The following is a 17,856-nucleotide window of genomic DNA, read 5'->3' as shown; positions in this document are numbered from 1 at the left end:
AGCCTAAATGTATTGTTTCTTTTTTCTGAGGTCTTGCAAGTTTTTAAGAACAGTTTAGTGTATGTCTATACTAAAAAAACAAGGGACTAGTTTTTTTTAAACTAGTGTTCACTTATAGTGTAAAGGTTCTATATTGGGATCTGTGGTTTCATGAAGAAAATTGCATTCAATCTATTTAACCTTTGCATTGCACAAAAGGAAGAAAAGTTCTTCAGATTGTTGCAATGTTTTTTACACTAAAATCATATCATCGCTGTGAAAAAGTTTAATCCTTTTTGTATCATACTTTTTGAAACATGCCTCCAATCATAGTCATGTTCCAGAGAACAAATAAGACCTTTACTAGTCAAGCAAGTATTTAATGAGAACACAAATGTGATGTGTTGTGGCAGTTGATCTTGAGACAAATCATTTGGCCTCTTCCATCGCTCTTTACGGGAATATTGGGTTTCATCCTGTTTTCAGTAAAAATGCTCTCCAATAGATGGCAGGAACAATGAATGCAGTCATTCTGCTTCATCTGATCTCAGTCCATGATCACTGTAGGTAAGTCATAATAAGAAAGGCGGTAATATAAGAAAGCCCTGGGTGTAATCTAATAATTTATGCCATAATGGGTCTTTTTATTTTTGAACTACAATGTTTATGGCACGTCATCAATAAGCTGTAAATTTATAAACTACTAGCAAAGTTATGCTCTAATTCTAATGATTCATAGATAGATAGATAGATAGAACGATGGATGCATAGAACGATGGATGGACAGACAGACAGATAGAATGATGATGGAAAGAATGCTGGACAGACATAGATAGATAGATAGATGGATGGGTGGATGGATAGATAGAATGCTGGATGGACGGACAGATGGATGGGTGGATAGATAGATGGATGGATGGATGGATAGAATACTGGATGGATGGACAGACAGATAGATAGATAGATAGATAGATAGATAGATAGATAGATAGATAGATAGAAAGAAAGAACGATGGATGGACTGATAGATAGATTAATAGACAGACTGATGGATAGAAAGATGGATGGACGGACAGACAGATAGATAGATAGATGGATGGATGGATAGATAGATTAATAGACAGACTGATGGATAGAAAGTTGGATGGATAGAACGACGGACAGACGATAGATAGACAGATGGACAGAACAATGGATGGACGGACAGATAAGATAGATAGATGGATGGATGGATAGATAGATTAATAGACAGACTGATGGATAGAAAGATGGATGGATAGAACGACGGACAGACGATAGATAGACAGATGGACAGAACAATGGATGGACGGATAGATGGATGGATGGATAGATAGATTAATAGACAGACTGATGGATAGAAAGATGGATGAATAGAACGACGGACAGACGGATAGATAGACAGTTGGACGGACAGATAGATAGATGGATGGATAGATAGATAGATATATGAGATGCATGTTGTTGACAAACCTGCAACACTGAATCTAAATTTTCTAGGATTTCCTTGTATCAAGCTTCTGTAGAGGAGCTGCTTCAGTTAAAGATCTGAAACGTTTCCCCGCTGCTTTCACAACCTCCAGCGTTCGCTTTTAACATCAACTGACGTCTATTGTACTTATGAGTGGCCTTAGAAGAAAGCCACCTGTAGCTCTGAAGTCTGCTTTTAAACAGGAGCGCAGAGTTAAAGTCTCTTCCCCGCTGCTGCGCTCTGCCTCTGAACCCCGTCAAGAGGGGCTTCTGCACTGACGCATGCTGCAGGAATATGGGCCGAGCTCCTCAGGGCAGGCCCTTGAAGTTATTTGACTGGATACATAAATGTTTAGTGCTTGTTAAGAGCAGATAAAAGTCTTTCCTGCTTGGTGCGAGGAGGACACCAAAGGTTGAGGTTCAAGATATGACTCAGAGACATTACTTTCAACAGATGGAGCTGATAGTGTCGACATTGTTGTACGGGAATCCTAAACTTTTTAAAATAAAGTTTTTTTTACAGGCACTGATGGTTCAGTGAAGAACCTTTAACAATCATGGAAACTTTCTAAGCTCTTAAAGTTTCTTTATTGGTATTTATGGTTCCATGAAGAACCTTTAACATCAATGGAAACTTTCTATTCCACAAAAGGTTCTTTATAGTGGAAAAGTGTTCACTGAAAGGTTCTTTGAGGAACCAAAAATTGTTCTTTAATGGCATAGCTGCAAAAACTCAATTTTGGAACCTTTATTTTAAAGTTTACCGTTTGAGGAATCTCATTATTGAAGGTCTTTGCTTGCAAAAACCGAAAGGAAAGTGATCCAAAGATATCAGAGAAGCTACAAAGATCTTGCGGGTGTTGTAGAAAATTAGTTTTTTTTTTTTTTTTTTTTTTTTTTTTTTTTTAAGTAAACGTTTTTACAATGACTAACAGACAAAGTCCTCACACTTTGATGAGTGATTTAGATTTTTTGCTCACATTGATAGCTCTTTGCTGTCATGCACGGTTGAGGTTTTACAGATTTATGACCTCAAACGCTGCCAGAGAAAACAATCATCCCAATAACATCTTCAGTTCCTCCTGTGTGAACTGACAGATTTGTGAACACGTGCAAATGACCCCCTAAAAAGTCATACCGCATTGATATCCGCTCACGTTTTTAATGACTTGACATTTTAAGTTTAGTGTTTTATGAGTAAATGCACCATTTGCCGGCTGGGATAAAACGAAACTCGCCAGTTTAAATAATGAAGCCTGGAGGGATCATTTTTGGGATGTACTTTTGGCATTGAGCACAATGGACTATTTTTAACATTGCCATTTATTCTCTTTTTTGTGGGTTTCTTGTATTACTAAAAGATTTACAAGTACAAAAAACCCTGGATATTATTATTTAGGGATACAATTTACTTGTAATTTTTTTGGCACGGCATTTACTTTTAAATGATCAATATATTTGCTAAAAAATAAAGAATAAAATAAAAATACAATAAAATGAATTGAATTTATTATTACTATTATTATTTAAAAACCTAAATAATAATAATAATAATTATATATAAATAAAATACAATAAGATAAAATGAAATTAAAAATAATGAAATAAAAATTAATTTAATAATATTACTTTCAATTATTATTATTATTATTAATATTTAAAAACCTGAATAATATTATTAGGAATGTACAATATACAGATAATTATTTTGCACGGCATTTAAATGACCTATATATTTACAAAAAAAAAAAATTAAATACAATACAATGCAATGCAAAAAAATAAATACAAATGAATTTATTATTATCATCAGTTTTTAATAATTTAAAAACCTTAATTATATTTAGGGATGCACAATATTCATATTTTTTGGCACTGCACCTACAAAAAAAAAAAATAATAATAATAATAATAATAATAAATATATATATATATATATATATATATATATATATATATATATATATATATATAATGAAAAAAAAAAAAAATACAAATTAATTTAATATTATTATTATTTAAAAACCTGAATATTATTATTTAGGGATGCACAATATACAGATACATTTTTGGCATTGCACCTACTTTTAAGTTACCTAAATAAAATTATGAGTATTAATATTATTAGTATTATTTAAAAACTTGCACAATATACAGAATTTTTGGCACTGCACTTACTTTTATATTTTCTAATATTTGCAAAAAACCCTAATTAATAAAAAAATTAAGCTTCATTATTTTATTTACTAACCGGATTATTATTATAATAATATTAATATTATCATTGTTAATTAGATTAGTCTTATATTGGAAACAAAACAACTTCCTTCTTACTTCCGAGTTATGAACATATTTTCTGCGCAATAAATCATTTTAATGCCTGATTTTACTTATAAACGTATAATTCTACTGTAATGATTTATAATATCAATCATCATATCAGCTATTAACATCCAAAATTCTGCATTGTGACTAACTAATAGTATTCTACTATACAGACACAAACAATAAACATTTAAATGAAGATTTCGGTAATAAATTTATCTTTTAATGCAAACTTGCCCATGTAAAGTCAACAGATTCAATTGAACAATTTAACAAGAATCATATCAAGCACATCCGTGTGCATCCAATTAATCCTCAAAGTCCCATATTAAAAATGTCACTGGCGAGCATTTGGGCTCCGACGACAAACACGTAACATCTGATCAGCTTTGAGTGCAAGTCAATGACAACTGGAGCATTACCATGGAGACCAACAATTATTTGTATTTACAAAAATAGGTCCGGGAGGCAGAGAGGCGCTCAAGCTGTATTTGGAGAGCACCGCACATGCATTACCAGAAGCCCGTTCTGCCCGACAGAGTCTGAAAGTCGCCCAATTACACATCTTGTTCCCTGCTGTAGAATCTTGTAGCTGTTCTTGGAAATCATCTCTGCCTGCTCCAAATCCTGAGACGCTTCTGCTGCTACTCCGAAAATAAAATGGTGAAGGCCATGATGATACAGCAACACGCCACGTAAGGGCTTTTGCGCTCACCTGAAAGATCACATAAAAGCAAAAGAATAAATCATATAGAATTTGTTTTTCTTAGAACATACAAGTATACTTCATAGTTAGTTGGTTAAACTGTTTAAAACTGTATGATATGTCTTTCATGTCATTACTCACCTATTCTTGCACATTTCCAGAATATTCCAAGGAATCTGAGGGCAAAAGGAAAGGGTTTAAGGGTTTAATTTTTTTTTAATTTTAGGATTTTCTTTGATTTGATTCCATAAAGTAACAATAATTCACAACAAAATATTATAGTTACTACAGTTAGTATTACCACTGTAAAGCAAACAAAACCAACAACAAAAAACTTTAGATTATATTACTGTCAATTCTGTTTTATTTTCTAAGAATTGTGAAATATAAACTCTCAATTGTGACTTTTCTCAGAACTGCATTGTACTACCTCTGTAAAACAAACAATAATAAACGTTATTATATTAACTTAATTTTTTTGAGTTTATATCTTGCAATTGTGACTAAAAATTTTGCATTTATATCTTACAATTTTGACTTTTTTTCTCTGAATTGTGTCTTTTTCTCAGAATTGCAAGTTTATATCTCATAACTGTGACCTTTTTCTAAAAATTGCGAGTTTATCTTAAAATCCGGACTTTATTATTGGAAATTGTGAGTTTATATCACGCTATTCTGAGAAAAAAGAGAACTGTGGGATACAAACTTGCATTTTCAAGAAAAAAAAAAAGTCAGCATTTCAAGTTATCTTACAATTCTACTTTTAAGTTACCTAAATAAAATTATGAGTACTATTTCTCGCAATTGTGAGTTTATATCACACAATTTTAAGAAAAAAGACACAATTGTGGGATACAAACTTGCATTTTCAAGAAAAAAGTCATACTTGCGAGTTTTTATCTTAAAATTTGGACTTTATTTCATGCAACTGTGAGTTTATATCACACAATTCTGAGAAAAAAGACAGAACTGTAGGACACAAACTCACATTTTCAAGAAAAAAGTCATACTTGCGAGTTTTTATCTTAAAATTCTGACTTTATTTCATGCAGTTGTGAGTTTATATCACACAATTCTGAGAAAAAAGAACTGTGAGACCCAAACTCACATTTTCAAGAAAAAAAAACAGTCGCATGTTTTATCTTAAAATTTGGACTTTATTTCTCGCAATTGTGAGTTTATATTATGCTATTCTGAGGAAAAAAAGAGAACTGTGGGATATAAACTTGCATTTTCAAGAAACAAAGTCAGAATTGCAAGTTTTTATCTTAAAATTCTGACTTTATTTCATGCAGTTGTGAGTTTATATCACACAATTTTAAGAAAAAAGACACAATTGTGGGATACAAACTTGCATTTCCAAGAAAAAAGTCAGAATTGTGAGTTTTTATCTTACAATTCTGACTATTTCTCGCAATTGTGAGTTTATATCACACAATTAAAAAAAGAAGACAGAACTGTGGAACACTAACTCACATTTTCAAGAAAAAAATGAGAATCGCATGTTTTATCTTAAAATTCTGAGTTTATTTCATGCAATTGTGAGTTTATATCACACAATTCTGAGAAAAAAGACAGAACTGTAGGACACAAACTCACACTTTCAAGAAAAAAGTCATACTTGCGAGTTTTTATCTTAAAATTCTGACTTTATTTCATGCAATTGTGAGTTTATATCATGCTATTCTGAGAAAAAAAGACAGAACTGTGGGATACAAACTTGCATTTTCAAGAAAAAAAGTCAGAATTGCGAGTTTATATCTTAAAATTCTGACTTTATTTCATGCAATTTTGAGTTTATATCACACAATTCTGAGAAAAAAAGAACTGTGAGACCCAAACTCACATTTTCAAGAAAAAAAAAAAAACAGTCGCATGTTTTATCTTAAAATTTGGACTTTATTTCTCGCAATTGTGAGTTTATATCATGCTATTCTGAGGAAAAAAAGAGAACTGTGGGATATAAACTTGCATTTTCAAGAAACAAAGTCAGAATTGCAAGTTTTTATCTTAAAATTCTGACTTTATTTCATGCAGTTGTGAGTTTATATCACACAATTTTAAGAAAAAAGACACAATTGTGGGATACAAACTTGCATTTCCAAGAAAAAAGTCAGAATTGTGAGTTTATATCACACGATTTTAAGAAAAAAGACAATTGTGGGATACAAACTTGCATTTTCAAGAAAAAAGTCAGAATTGTGAGTTTATATCACACAATTGTAAATTAATATAAATGTCAGAATTGTAAGATAAAAAGTTGCAATAACATTTGAGGTTCAATAGCTTTCTATTTGAATATATTTTAAAATGTAATTTATTCCTGTGATGCAAAGCTAAATTTTCAGCATCATCACTCAGTATTCAGTGTCACATGGACCTTCAGAAATCTTTCTTATATGTTGATTTACTCTGTCAGCTTTTGACCAATTTAATGAGTCCTTGCTGAATAAAAGTATTCATTTCTGTACAGTAGCGTACATATATCTGTTTTCCTGGAAGAGAAAGACTGTAATTGCGTACATCTTTTAAATGTTGATTCAGCAGTACTAGAATTAGTCTTTGATGTCATGGCCTTAAAATAAGATTTGAGTAAAGGACAAAGCACTGGGCCCCAGTCTTGTATCTGCCGACTGCTCGTCTAGGAAGCGCGGAGCAGAAGATTACAGAGGGCAGAACGAGATGACTGACGAGCTTCACAGGCCCTGAAATGTCACAACAGACGCCTGACAGAACGGAGGAGATCTACGAGCAGACGGGCATCTGGCCTGAACAGAAACAACAAACAGGTCAGCGAGAACACGCACTGTCAACAGTCTGCACAGACCCCCGGGAACAAAACCGAGCCTCCGTTTCCCCACGTCAAACAAAGCTTTAGACATTTCTCCAGCAAACGCTTTTTAGGTTTCGCAACCTTGGCATTTGCAACAATCGTACAAACACGACTTAATATTTGATGTCGTTTCGCACCATCATTTACTTTGGGACACGCATGCAAGCTGCACGTTTCTTTCTGCCCATTAGAGTAATTTACTGTAAACGGCAAAATGGACATTTCGGAAGTACGTCAGAGTTACCGGTAACAAACAAGGCTCGGTTAAACGCCGTCTGAGGGGGTGCGAAAACCATTACTTTAATATGTAGCAACTCAAGCTAATTTGTCTTGGCTAATGCACGTGTTTGTTGAGATCAGATTGCTGGATGTGAATTATCTCCTTCATTTCCTGGTCCTGTCATGTGAAGTCCAAACATGTGGCGAACATCTTGTTGCTCGACTTAACCCCAAAGCAAACACTGCCCAATGACACTCAACTTAGATCAACTAAATTAAGAATGTAAATAGAAGATTATTTATTATTAACAGAAAGGAAGAGTTTCTTTTTTGTTAGCTTTTTGGTCATGAGAAAAATACCTTGGCTGCGTATTACTGATTGTTTCTGGAAAGTAACAAAAGGTTTTTCTTTTGAAGTGTTTGTATAAAACTATAAAACAAATCCAGGCCTGTTTGAACAACGTCTTTAACCTTTTAATCCCCAGTCTTTTGGTGCTTAGAGGTAGAGTTTAGCCGGAAATTAACATTTACTGAAAATGTACTCACCCTCAGGCCATCCAAGATGGAGATGAGTTTGTTTCTTCTTCAGATTTGGAGACATTTAGCGATTAGTAAAAGGCCACCCTCTGTTTTCGGCTTGTTTTTGCTTGTAAACAGTGCTTGATTTGTGCATATTTCTCTCCTGATTCAGAGTTTTTTCACTTGAGAAAGCGATATTATGGATACAGGATTGTATTAATGATGGATTCGTTTCTTACAAACACACAGCTTTTCGCTTTACAAGATGTTAATTGATTGACTGGAGTGGAGTGGATTATTGTGATGTTTTTATCAGCTCTCATTCTGACGGCACCCATTCACTGCAGTGGATTTGTTAGTGAGCAAGTGATGCAATGCTACATTTCTCCAAATCTGTTCTGATGAAGAAACAAACTCATCTACATCTCGGATGGCCTGAGGGCGAGTACATTTTTAGCACATTTTCATTTTCGAATGACCAGAATGTTTTTTACTATATAAATATGTGGATGGCAGTAACATACCCTGTTTTGTTTTTATCCAGCAGGCTGGGAGCGAGAGCTCGCATGTACGCACAGGTGCAGATGAGCAGTAAGATGACCGTCAACAAACTCTGGAAATTAAATATGGCAGACTGCAAGAGAAAGACAGAGGAAAGTAATAATTAATCACTTATTAATAAACAACTAAAATTATGAAGCACTTTAACCCAATAAGTGGAAAAGCTTAACTATGTTTATATATAAATGTGACCCTGGTGCACAAAACCAGTCTTAAGTAGCTCGGGTATATTTGCAGAAATAGCCAAAAATGCATTGTATAGGTCAAAATGATCAATTTTCCATTTATGCCAAAAATCACTAGGATATTAAGTAAAGATCATGTTCCATGAAGATATTTCCAAACATAAATATATCAAAACTTAATTTTTGATTAGTAATATGCATTGCTAAGACCTTTATTTGGACAACTTTAAAGGCAATTTTCTCAATATTTGGATTTTTTTGCATTTTCAGATTCCAGATGTTTAAATAGTTATCTCCGCCAAATATTGTCCTATCCTAACAAACCATACATCAATGTAAAGCGTATTTATTAATGTATACATTTATTTATTGATGTATAAATCTAACTTCCAAAAAAATTACCCTTATGATTGGTTTTGTGGTCCAGGGTCACAAATGGTTTAGTTTATTCTTTGGTAAGTGTTGAGTACTTTAGTTTTAGTTTTTTTTTTTTTATTTAAAAAATCTTAAATTTCTTCCGTACTCTAGTGATATCCATAGTAGTGCACAGAGTTTACAACTCGCAATTGCAAGTTTATATCGCACAACTCTGAGAAAAAAAGTCACAATTGCGAATTTGTATCTCACAATTGAGAAATATTTCTCAGATTTGTAAGATAAAAAGTTGCAATAACATCGATAGTATCTATAGTAGTACACAGAGAAAATTATTTTACATGTTTTCTAGCAAAGCGTTTTCAGTTATGACATCTTGTCCATGTTACTTGTATTTTTAGATGTTTTGATTTCATAGGTAACAACCATAATTGTCCAAACTATTTTAAGTGATTTGACACAGGCATTTGCCAAAAAAAAAAAAAATCTAAACCATAAAATTAAATAAATACATAAATAAAAGTCCATTTGTGACATAACTTGTGATTACGGGTTTCTATTTTTATTTTATTTATTTTTTTTAATGGAGATTGCATTAAAAGTAGTTAACTGCAAGAAATAATTTCCTTTTGTGCAAATTATGAAATAAGTTAAATGCTCCTCAGGGGCAATCAAGGCCTGTTTGGACAACATCTTTAACCTTTAGATCACCAGTCTTTTGGTGATTCGAGGAAGAGTTTAGCCGGAAATGAACATTTGCTGAAAATGTATTCACCCTCAGGCCATCCAAGATGGAGAAACGTTTTTTCATCAGATTTAACATTAAATCATTTGCTCACCAATGGATCCTCTACGATGGATGGGTGCCATCAGAATGAGAATCAAAAGAGCCAATAAAAACATTACAAGTAATCCAGCGAATAAATCCGTCCTCTGTTTTGTGGATTATTGTGATATTTTTATCAGCTGTTTGGACTCTCATCCTGACGGCACCCATTTCACTGTAGAGGATCCATTGATGAGCAAGTGCTGTAATGCTAAATTTCTCCAAATCTGTTCTGATGAAAAAAAAAAAAAAAAAAACTCGGATGGCCTGAGAGTGAGTACATTTTCATTTTTGAATGATCAGAATGTTTACTTTATAAATAACTGTCCAAACTATTTCAAGTGATTTAATGCAGGCATTTGACAAAAAAAAAAAAAAAAAACATAAACCATAAAAATACATAAATAAAAGTCCATTTGTGACATAACTTGTGATTACAGTTTCTATTATTATTATTATTAGCAATTTTTATTTATTTTTAATGGAGATTGCATTAAAAGTAGTTAACTGCAAGAAATAATTTCCTTTTGTGCAATTTATGAAATAAGTTAAATGCTCCACAGGGGAGCATTATTTTTAAATTACAAATACTGCAAAACTGTATTTGAAAATATAATTTATTCCTGTGATGGCAAAACATAATTTTCCAGTCTTTTTCCCCCTATAACTTCCATCTTAATTTTGTGATTGCATTTCTGATTGCATAAATAACATCTATTTACCAGAAACGACGTGTTACAGTGCATTTTGATTGGAAAAAAAAGCTGTGTTCAGTGTAAGGCCCATGTTCTCTGTGCCACATCACACTCGCAGCAGTACTGAATACAGTCAAATGTTGTATTCAACAAAAGTCAAGAGTGACAGCTCAGAATTGTGCAGAATAGACCGACTTTGACACAGATGACAGATTCGCTGCAGTGATCAACACGATCAGCTCTTTTCTGTTGTTTATACTCCTGCATCTCTGCAGTAGCAAACAGCACATTTAACTTCTGACATCGGTTTCATTTTCTCCACACCGCTGACGAATATAACGCGACATTAGACAACACGCGATGACATTCAAACGAATTAAATCAATCTGACCACTCGTTTCTACCTCACATGTGTAAACTTTTCCAAAATAACAGTTTTACGCTTACCATCTTGATATCCCCGGCGAGCCAACTCACACTTCCGGTGTAGGATGGAAATTACGTCACCGGTACGGTAGCCTGGAAGCGCGAAGCGTCGAAAAGCCGGATGAGAGAGGGAAATGAAATCTGCAGAAGTGTGTTAGATTGAATTAAAACTCGTTTAACATACAACAACCATTTCCTTTCGGAATGAGGTGAGATTTTGCATGTGTAGAGCGCAGTGTGATCATGATGTGAGGGGAATGCACCTGTTTGTGATAAATATGATGCTGTTTGTTTGTATTCTGTTGTAGTTTCCTGTCATTAACAAAACACAAACTAATAATATTCCTAACTTACGTTAGTCATAAAATGGCCCAACTAAATATATAAACAATTAGGAAACAAGGAAGCACGTGAGGTAATCATTTTATTTGTCATATTTAGCAGAAATATACAGTAAGAGCAGAATTGGAAGTTTTGTTGTCAACGTGTTATTGACCTTAAAGATTGTTTTGAGTGGTAACCATAGTTCCTGGAGTTAGTATTGTTTCTGTTAAATAATGATGTTAGTAATAAAACAATAATTTATACACATTTAGTATTTTATATTTATATGACTAATTTTATATTATATATTACTAATACAATAACATCCCAAAGGAAAATAAAATATTTTTTACAAAGAATTAAAACTTTTGATTTATTATAATGTTCCATCGTTTTTCAGCTTAACATATTTATTAGGGCTGGGAAACGATTAATCGCGATTAATCGCATCCAAAATAAAAGTTTATGATTGCATACTGTATGTGTGTGTACTGTGTGTATATATAATGTATGTATAAATACACACACAAACATGTATATTAAAGAAAAATGAAAATAAAAATTAAATTAAAATAAACAAAATATTTATAATTCTATATATAATCTAAATTAAATACAAATATGACTATCCACACATATAAGTATTTTTTAAAGGCTTTACATGTATGTGTGTGTATTTATATATACATAATAAATATACACAGTAAACACACATTTAGTATGTTAACATAAACTTTTATTTTGGATGCGATTAATCGCGATTAATCGTGTCCCAGCCCTAATATTTATGTAAAAATTAAATAACATTTAAATGATTAAAAATGCTGACAAATAGGTAAAACCTAGTGGTTTGATGATATTTAAAATGACAAAAAATAAATTAAACAGGACACATTCTAATGTAAACTTTAAGGCCTGGTTTCACAGACAGGGGGTCCGTTCTTCTTACCTTGCTTACTACATCCAAGATCAAATGACACATCCAAGATCAAATCATCTCGCTAACTATGAGCTGGCTATTCCGGTTCTCCGAACGCACCTGTTGTTGATGATTAGTATAGCTGGATGAAGTTATTTGAGATCACTGGGTGGCTTAAAAGGGGCTACGTATCGATAGTAGAAACATTGATCGGCAACTCTTTGATTGGTCGGCGAACATGACGAAGGAGCGCGCTCAGTATTTTTTTGCAGCAGAGCAAGAACTCTTGATTGAGGGATTTCAGGAGTTTCAGAGTTTAATTAAAACGCAAGGGAACACTGCAAAGGCTGGAAAAGCAAGGAGAGAGGGCTGGCAAAAAGTAGTGAACAAATTAAATGCGTTAATGCTGCCCATGTTACATGTTTTTTCCTTGATATGTTATTTTATTTTTATTTTTATTTTTTTATACACTACCGTTCAAAAGTTTGGGGTCAGTAAGACTTGTAATAGTCTTTAAAGAAGTCTCTTATGCTCATCAAGGCTGCATTTATTTGATTAAAAATACAGAAAAAACAGTTATATTGCAAAATGTTTTTACAATATAAAATAATGTTTGTTTTTTATTTTAACATACTTTAAAATAGAATTTATTCCTGTGATGAAAAGCTTTTTCCCCCAGGATTCTTTCATGAATAACAAAAAAGTACAGTGTTTATTCGATATATATATATATATATATATATATATATATATATATATAACAATGTAAATTATTTATTATTAAATTTTATATATTATATATACACTTTCTTGCAAGATACTTTTCTTTTCCCACGTGAGTCAGTCCGCGTCAGTCGTGCTCTTTAACCAATCAGATGTGACCTCGCCATTTCAACCAATCATAACCCGCCAGGAGCGCAGCCTAAATCCTGTTTACATGAAATAAACCTGCTCCAGAGCAGGTTTAAGCTTGCTCACCTGTTGCTATGACAGCAAGTCCAGGATGAGCTTCGAAGAACCAAACAATCCAAGATCATGCCAAATCATCAACAATCAAATCCAGCTAACTTAGTTAGCGAGGTACGAAGAACGGACCCAGGGTTTAGACTAAGCCAGGATTAAGTCATAGTTCAATTAAGACATTTAAGTAATTTTTATAAATGTGAGTTAGAATAAAACATTATTGGTGCATCTCGAGACAAAATAAAGGCACTGATATATTTTATGATCAGTCAGTGCAAGTTTCTTTCAGTTGAAACAGCTCAGACTTGCAGTTTAGTCTGGGACTAGGCTTAAGCTTTGTCTGTGAAACCGGGGGTAATTGTTTTATTAGAGGTTCAAAAGCGCAGCGCTGAAATTAGGCAAGCACCGAAATGAAAATTCTTGGCCGAAGCCAAACAAAATTACACATTACCGATTACCGAACACGGTTTTTCGTGTTTTTCCACCATGTATTTTTCAATTTTTTTTTCACCATTGCATAAATTAAATAGCCAATATTTGCTTTTTACAGTTTTGTCTTGCTTTTCAAAGAAGATTACAAAACAACAGTTTAAAAATATTTATTTAACACGAACATTTTTAACATTCTAGTAAACATTTTAGCCTACAAACAAAGCACAATTTAACTTAAAATTAAGTTAATAAAATAATATTCTTTGGCCATTTTTAAGACCCCCTTCTTGAATCAGGCATGTGTTTTAATGTGCAAATAAATGCAGCCTTGCTGACCAAAGGAGATGTTATTATAATAAATGTATTAATAGAGCTGTTTTAATGATTGTTATCATTTCTATGTTACTTTTTTATTTTATTTTACAGAACAACAGTAAAATTACAATACTAACATTTATGAATGTTGACATTTATTTTGGCGGAAACCCGCAAGAAGACCTCAGTACTACTTTTTGCTGACAGCAGCAGATTTATGAATGATCACGCAGATTTTCCTTGCGCTTTGGATTTTGAACCCTGGCTAACAAGCTTGTGCAGCACTGTCAGAATAAATACAGTTTGTGCATGTATTAGACAACATAACATTCTGTAGTTTATTTACTAATGGTTTAAGGCCATTTCGTGATTTCAGTCATCATACAGTAATCAGCAACAACCACCCCTTTCTCTTCTCATGGACGACATGCGATGCGATACTAAATAGTCTTGTGCTGTCGGTGCTTTTAATGATTTTTGCGTCGTTCTCAGACGGTTTTAAATGCTTCCACACTGCCGGCATGTTTGCTGCACTAGTGCACGCCTCTATTTGATCGCATCACGTCATTGTTCGGTATAATTTATTTGGCCTTTTCACTTATTCCGAAATTATTCGGCTGAAAATAGCAAAAAAAAGCTCTTTCGGTTGCCGAACTTTCGGCGCATCCCTAGCTGAAATCCTATTGTAATTGTTAAAATGGTCACGTAAAACTAATCGTGCAGACCAAACCGTAAGTCGTAGAGACCTGAAACTTTGAGGGATGGTAGTACTTACATCACCGACAACGTCACCAGGGCTTGCCCCAATCGGCCTGATGGGGGCGCTACATCGATCAAAAGTACGAAATTGCTCATAATTCCTAAACTGTCAGTCGCAGGCTCAAATGTCTTTAGGTCACTGGAATCCTTGGCTCACACCGGGTATCTTAGATTTTTTTCAAAACCTACTTTTGCGAACTAGTCCTAGGTTTTGCACCAAACCAGTGTAGAAAGATTCTCTGGAGAGCGAATATCAAAAATGTTTTAAAATAGTCTAACTTTCGACTCACCGTCACAAAGGGACGGCAAAAAGTTTGAAAGGGGCAGGGCCACTTTTAGTAAAATGCCTATAACTCCTGAATGGAATGAGATATTTTCACCAAACTCAGAACACTTATGTAAGAGCTCAATCTGAGGTTGCAGGACAAAAATCGCAGAGCTTGGCCACTTGACTTGATGGTGCTATAAGAGGGAAATAAAAATAAAAATGGCTATACCTACGTAACCATTTGTCCCATCAACATGAAAATCGCCGTCCAAAGTGCCACAAGTGTCTTTAAGGACATTTGCGTATCTCAGAAAACATGGCCACATTGGCCGATGAAGTTTAAGGCGATATTGCATTTTTCAAGGGCGTAAACGGTTTCGTACATATGCGTGATATTCATATCATATGAGAGAACTCCTCATTCAAGACAACTTTGCTTCTAGAACTACTGCTGTCAATCAAATTGTTTGTTAACTCTTTTAAAATGTTGAAGTTTACCCTTTGGTAAGGTGGTTTAGAAAAGGGACCTGTCTGAATTTACCCATAATCCTATAAAGCCTAATGGAAAACTCAAAACTTCACAAAACCTGGTGAGCAAGCATGCAAAGTTTTAATTAGATCAGACCACAGCTGACGATATAAAAGTCCATAAACGTTACGAATAGTGGTGGGCCGTTATCGGCGTTAACGTGCTGCGTTAACGTGAAACTCTTATCGCGCGATAAAAAAAAATATCGCCGTTAATCTATTCTCAAATTTGGGTTGGGAGCTGGGTCTAAACTATGCAAGCTATGATGACTTTCACCTTGATAGTTTAACGTGGATGTATACCGAAGACTATAGAATATGGTCGCGCGTTTAAGTCTCCTCCGCCAAAACACAGACGGGATCGCGTAGTCCTCCATTCATAAAAACCGAATCTACTATAGCGAAATGCCACGTAAATTTGTCGTTTTTTGGATTCATAAATCAAATGTTGGTCAGTCACTTAATTCAAATCGCGATATGGACTAGTGTATGTGAAAACTGAAATGCAAAAAGACCGTTTTAATATGAATCCGATATGTTCCGTTTGCCTAGCTGTATGTATGCATTGCGGAGACGAGCTTTTACTACACGCATACTGAAACACACGTGACGCTCCCGGTAATTTTTGGCATTTTCATCTCACATGAACAGATAAACTCAATCTCCCAAACTGCTGTGAGTGTCACTTTTAACGTTTCATTTGAGAAAACTAGCATCATATCATACTGTATGACACAGAAACTTCACGGCAACCTGTCAAAATAAAAGTATGGTGTAACATGTAATGGGCTGGGTAGGTGTTGACGTTAAAAAAAACACAATCTAATAGGTAGAAAAAATAATTTCATTGTTAGTTAGTCAGTAAACACAAGTACATCTAATTGAACATAATTTATTTTCATCAACAAATTATCATAGGACAGCTTTATGAGCTTTATGATCCATTCTCAAAGACTTTAAGTCATTATTTGGGTAGCACACATATTCTGAATGCCTTCAGCAGAATTCAAATTAGCCATTTTAATCTAGATTAATCTAGATTAATTCCAAGATTTAATCTAGATTAATCTAGATTAAAAAAATTAATCTATGCCCACCCCTAGTTACGAAACATAATATTTCTATGGTAAATTACCTGTATTTGCAAAAATACGTAGGCTTGCTACGTAATGTCTTTTTTCATATGTGCTTAAATGCCTTAAAGCGCTTGAACCCTGATAATCGCTGCTTGCAGCTATATTTTATATATATATATATATATATATATATATATATATATATATATATATATATATATATATATATATATATATTTCGGTGGGAATTATGGTTACCTTGGCAATGCATTTTGTAAGGGTGGACTGTGGATCTGTCACATGTAAGCAGGCATATAGCAGGACTGTGAATTCCTTTTTTTTTTTTAAACACAAATATGATAGTTTATGATGTCATACTGCCATCTTGCTGGGCAGGAGCCAAATATTTGCAGCTTGTCTGATCACACTGAGGCTTTTGTTGCAGAGCTGACTGTATACTTCCTTGCCAGTGTTGCTCTTTAGTGATTCTGTCAGTTTAAAATTGTGTGTATGGATGTACAAAACACAAGCCGTTTGTTTCAGCACTCTCTCTTCGTTGAGGATTAGCATTTTTTCCCTTTAAACTAGAAATTATGGGACTTGACCCTTAAAAATAGAATTGGAGAATCGATTCATTGTGTTTTGCTTCCGGCCTTTGATGACTTTGGGGAATGGGACATGGTGCTCAAATCAGCAAGCCATAAATTTTTAGCTTTTGATGGATTGTGAATGTGTCTGTTCTGGGTTGGATTTATGGAGAGAATGTTGCTTAGATGCAAACAATGTGAAAGCAAATATATGCAAAATATCGAGTGCAGAAAAAGTAGTATTCTGGTCTTATGAAACCTGTAGTCAGGGTTTGGGACATATTTGATTAAAAAAAAAAGTAAGAAATTGTATTTTGCATTTTGACATTATTTTCATAAAATTAAACATGTTTACTATAATAAGAAAAACATAATATGGTAGTATTTGTTAAATTTTTTTACTGATTTAAATTAAAAATGAATATACACTACCAGTCAAAAGTTTTTAGACTGCATTTTTTATAAAAAAAAAATCAGCAAAAGCTGTAATATTGTAAAATATTTTTACTATTTAAAATAACTGTTTTCTGTTTGAATATATTTTAAAA

At 33.5% G+C, this 17,856-nt stretch overlaps 2 protein-coding genes across 2 annotated transcripts in view; one reads left to right on the top strand and one right to left on the bottom strand.

Annotated features, from left to right (window-relative positions):
* Positions 1-3,987: 3,987 nt before the first annotated feature.
* On the bottom strand, positions 3,988-11,207 carry tmem167a (transmembrane protein 167A). The gene is made up of 4 exons (XM_073830030.1): positions 11,159-11,207; positions 8,594-8,703; positions 4,640-4,674; positions 3,988-4,507 (listed from the first exon to the last, which is right to left on the bottom strand). Exons 1-4 carry the CDS (start codon positions 11,159-11,161, stop codon positions 4,437-4,439), a joined length of 219 nt encoding a protein of 72 aa, XP_073686131.1. The 5' UTR covers positions 11,162-11,207; the 3' UTR covers positions 3,988-4,436.
* A 23-nt stretch (positions 11,208-11,230) lies between these two features.
* The window catches only part of xrcc4 (X-ray repair complementing defective repair in Chinese hamster cells 4), a 72,324-nt gene continuing 65,698 nt past the window's right edge, over positions 11,231-17,856 (top strand). The window contains exon 1 of the mRNA XM_073830029.1: positions 11,231-11,346. Within this exon, the coding sequence (XP_073686130.1) occupies positions 11,342-11,346 (5 nt within the window). The 5' untranslated portion in view covers positions 11,231-11,341. The remainder of the gene's footprint in view (positions 11,347-17,856) is intronic.

The sequence above is a fragment of the Garra rufa genome, chromosome 23, assembly GCF_049309525.1.
Source record: "Garra rufa chromosome 23, GarRuf1.0, whole genome shotgun sequence".
NCBI classification, from domain to species: Eukaryota; Metazoa; Chordata; class Actinopteri; order Cypriniformes; family Cyprinidae; genus Garra; species Garra rufa.
Note: the sequence above shows the minus strand (reverse complement) of the source record. Positions and strands in the feature narration are given on the sequence as shown.